A 4,286-nucleotide genomic window follows, 5' to 3' on the forward strand; every position below is an offset into this window, starting at 1 on the left:
ACCACTCCCGGGCTCTTGACCCAGGAGCCGAGAGAGAAACATTCCAGGAGCAGCCACTACACACTCCTGTAGTGGAGAGAATTGTAAACACCAGAGATGCCAGGACCCTCATAGAGCTCAATCAGTACAAGTACACCAATGTTCCAGTAGCCGAAGAGCACATGGCTAACCTTACAAGTGATGAACTAGCAAAAGTAATCAGACTATACAGAAAGGAGCAGACCCGGCTCCAAGAAGAAGCCAAACTAGAGGAGGAGCCGGAGGAGTCCGGGGACTCCCAACAATCAAAGAGGTCTGTGTTCGACCGCATTAGAGCCAAATGAAAGAAAAGCAAAAAAGATCAAGGCAAGAAAGAAGCAGAAGCTGCTAAACAGAGAAAATTGTAAGAAGTCCGGGAGCAAATCAGGAAAGAAGAAGAAGCAAGGCTTGAGCTAAAGATCCAAAAGAGAATGCAATTAGAAGAAGAGAAGCTGTTGGCCAAGTCTAGGAGCAAAAGGACCCGGAGAGACCCTACTGCGGAGCTGATTTCTGACGATGAAGAAGAAGAGAAGCAGAAGGACCTCAAAAACATGATCTATGAATTCCAGAGAAAGATGGACAGAGACTCAGGGGTGGAGATTGGAGAAACAGTCACTCCTTTCAGCCATTCCTTGGAAGCTATCCCCCGGCAGTGGGACTTGAAACATTACAACTTTGACTCCTTTGATGGTCTAAGAGACCCAGAGGACCACCTAAACTACTTTGAGCAGATAGAGCAGATATACTACTACAACGACTTGACGAAATCAAGGTTCTTCACTTCAACTCTTAAGGGAGGGGCCCAGAGATGGTTTAGCAGAATCTTCTCCCGCAGCATCCACTCTTGGAAGGAATTTCGAGCCTCCTTCTTTCGAAGATTTTGGGCAAACAAAACGCACGAAATGCACATGTGTCACCTGGAGACAATCCGGCAGCATGACAATGAGTCCCTTTCTGCATACATACGCCGGTTCCAGGAAGCAATCAATAAAGTTTCAAGTTTAGATGAGAGGGAAGCTTTAAGCATTTTCAGAAGAAACTTGGATCCAGAGCACAGTGAGAAATATATAGTGGAGCTAATCAATAAGGAGCCGCAAAGCCTGACAACAGCTTACTCAATGGCTGCCAGATTCATTAAGGAAATAGATGTGCTCCAGGCAATGAGGATGACCCGGGATGGGGGGTCCAGGAGTAAAAACACTGATGACCCACCGAAAGGGGGTTACCATCAGGACAAGAAATTCAAGCAAAGTAACCAAAGCAAAGAAAGACAAGCCAACCCGGTTTTCCAAAGACTTGGTCCTAAGCAGGAGTTGAACAGCGACCCAGGACCTGTGAAGCAAGCTCGGGAGCCGAAGTAGGAGCCGGACTGGACTCCTCTCAACATGACCTGGGAGGAAATCTTGAAAGAAGTCAAAGACAAGCCTTTCTATTATCCTCCTGAAGCCAATACAAACTCCTCCGGAGAGCAGGCCCTACAATAGGCAGTATGATTATCACGAGACCCATGGCCACAAGACCGAGAATTGCTTATCACTCAAGTACTTCATTGAGGACCAAGTGAAGAAGGGGAATATGAACAAGTACTTAGTTCGGGACAACAGCAGGGGGGAAGCGCAGAAGAAAGGAAAGAATGTTGTCAATGTGGTCCTAGGAGGATCCTACTCCCCACCCCGGAGCCCGAACTTCGGCGAAGAAGTGCTCTCAATCCAATCACTCTCAAAACTGGTGATATCCTTCAGCAACAAGGACTACGAAGGAGTCAACCCTAATCACAATGCAGCTTTGGTTGTCACTCTAGACATTTTCGATAATGAAGTAAGAAGAATGCTCATAGACAATGGCTCCTCGGTAAATATCCTCTTCAAGCACACAGTAGATAGAATGCAGTTAGGAAGCGTCCACTCAAATGAGTGCCGGAGGACCCACTCTATGGTTTCGGCGCTAACTTAGTCCCAATCCAAGGAACTTTGTACCTACCAGTCATTTTCGGAACTGCTCCTAACCAAGTGACTCATGTAATCAAATTTTATGTGATCAACGCTCCTTCCTCATACAACGGAATCATTGGCAGATCAGCCCTAACCATGATGCAAGCAATAACTTCAATCTCCCATCTCAAGATCAAGTTCCCAACCCCGACGGGAGTCGGGGAGATTAAAGGAGATTACGGAGTTGCTGAAACATGCTACAACCAAGGGTTAATTATGGCAGAAACCCATCAAGATAACAAGAGGAAGGCTACGGTCCTTCGCAAGCAACAAAGCATGAAGAAGCACCGACCCCGGACAAGGGAAGAAGAAAACAAAACAAGTCCAAAAGAACTGGCAAGCAACCAAGTCATGGTACTGGACAAGACAAATCGAGTCTTAGACCAACCTTGTCCTACAATGCAAGCAACCGAAGAACCTGAACAAGCAAACAACTATCTAAAGAAGAACTCTGGAGCCAGGATTCATCAAATGATTTCAATAAAAGAACAAGCAAAAATTGATTCCGTAGTTGAAACAGAAGAAGTCCAGGTAAACGAAAGCAATTCTAGCAAAAAAATGAAAGTTGGGTCAGGACTCGAGGAGTCCTTCAAGGAGAGATTAGTATCCCTGTTCCGGGAGTACAGAGATGTTTTTGCCTGGAGTCCAAGAGACATGCCAGGATTACATGAGTCCATAGCAATGCACAACTTGGATGTCAACCCCAACAGAAAACCAGTCAAGCAGAAGAGAAGAAACTTTGCTCCGGAGAGGCAAAGAGCAATCGACGAAGAAGTGGAAAAGCTACTCAAAGCAGGGATCATCAAAGAAATCAATTATCCGGAGTGGCTAGCTAATGTGGTCATGGTGAAGAAGTCCAACGGCAAATGGAGAATGTGTGTGGACTACACGGACCTGAATGATACGTGCCCGAAGGACCCATACTCTCTCTCAAATATTGATCAACTGATAGATGCCACCTCAGGACATGTCATGCTAAGTTTCATGGATGCCTTCTCCGCATACAACCAGATAAAGATGAACCCAAAGGACATTACTAAGACAGTATTAATAACTCACAGAGCAGTCTACGCCTATGTGATGCTACCCTTCGGGCTTACCAGCGCATGATCCACTTACCAAAGAGCCAAGAACAAGATATTCAAGTCCCAGATTGGGAGGAACTTGGAGTGTTATGTCGATGACATGATTTCCAAATCAACAACTATACTAGGGCACATGGAAGATCTGAAGGAATGCTTTGACAACCTAAAGAAGAACCAACTAAAGCTGAATCCGGAGAAATGCACCTTCGGAGTAGGAGCAGGAAAGTTCCTAGGATTCATGATCAGCAACGGAGGCATAGAAGCCAATCCGGAGAAAATAAAAGCAATCCAGGAGGTGAAAGCTCCAAGGACCCAAAAAGATGTGCAGAAACTAGCAGGATCCCTAGCAGCACTCAGGAGATTTGTCTCAAAGCTAGCAGAGAGGTGCCTACCTTTCTTTGATTTACTCAAAGGAGCAACCAACAAGAAAGAGGTAAACTGGAATCCGGAGTGCCAGAAAGCATTCGAGGAAATCAAGTCCTACCTCTCTCAGCCACCAATCCTAACTAAAGCTAAGCCAGGAGAACCTCTCTACTTATACTTGTCAGCAGGAGCACAAGCCAAAAATCCACTAAGGAAAATAATCCAAAAGCCAGATATATCGGGAAGACTTGTCAATTGGGCTGTGGAATTGAGCCAGTTCAACCTAATCTTCATTCCCAGGACTGTAATCAAAGCTCAAGCTCTTACAGACTTCATAATCGAATGCAGCTTCCCAGAAGAAGACCCAGAACCAATGGACATGGACCAGGACCCAAAAAATGATACAAGTCCGGGAGCCTGGACCTTAAACGTAGATGGTTCTTCAACAAGCGAGAGGTCAGGAGCCGGACTCATACTCAAGAGTCCAGTAGGATTCAAGATTCAGACAGTTATATCTTTCAGCTTCCCAACAACAAACAATCAAGCAGAATATGAGGCATTAATCGAAGGACTAAAGCTCTCCCGGACTCTAAGGGTCCAGGACTTAAAAATATACAGTGACTCCCAGATAGTGGTCAAGCAAACAAATGGAGAATACTTAGCAAAGGACCCTACTCTGGAGAAGTACCAAGCACTGGTTCAGAGCTACTTAGTTTCAATTCCAAGCCACCAAGTCCTTCAGATATGCTGAGAAGAAAATTAAGAAGTGGATATCCTATCCAAATTAGTCCGGAATTCATAAGATCTGGACTGCTCAGTCTACTTCGAA

At 45.4% G+C, this 4,286-nt stretch overlaps 1 protein-coding gene across 1 annotated transcript; it reads left to right on the plus strand.

Moving 5' to 3' along the window:
• Window positions 1-449: 449 nt before the first annotated feature.
• On the plus strand, window positions 450-1,971 carry LOC141696012 (uncharacterized). The gene is made up of 2 exons (XM_074500209.1): window positions 450-1,375; window positions 1,491-1,971. Exons 1-2 carry the CDS (start codon window positions 450-452, stop codon window positions 1,969-1,971), a joined length of 1,407 nt encoding a protein of 468 aa, XP_074356310.1.
• Window positions 1,972-4,286: the final 2,315 nt, after the last annotated feature.

This window comes from Apium graveolens, chromosome 11, assembly GCF_009905375.1.
Source record: "Apium graveolens cultivar Ventura chromosome 11, ASM990537v1, whole genome shotgun sequence".
Lineage (NCBI taxonomy): Eukaryota > Viridiplantae > Streptophyta > Magnoliopsida > Apiales > Apiaceae > Apium > Apium graveolens.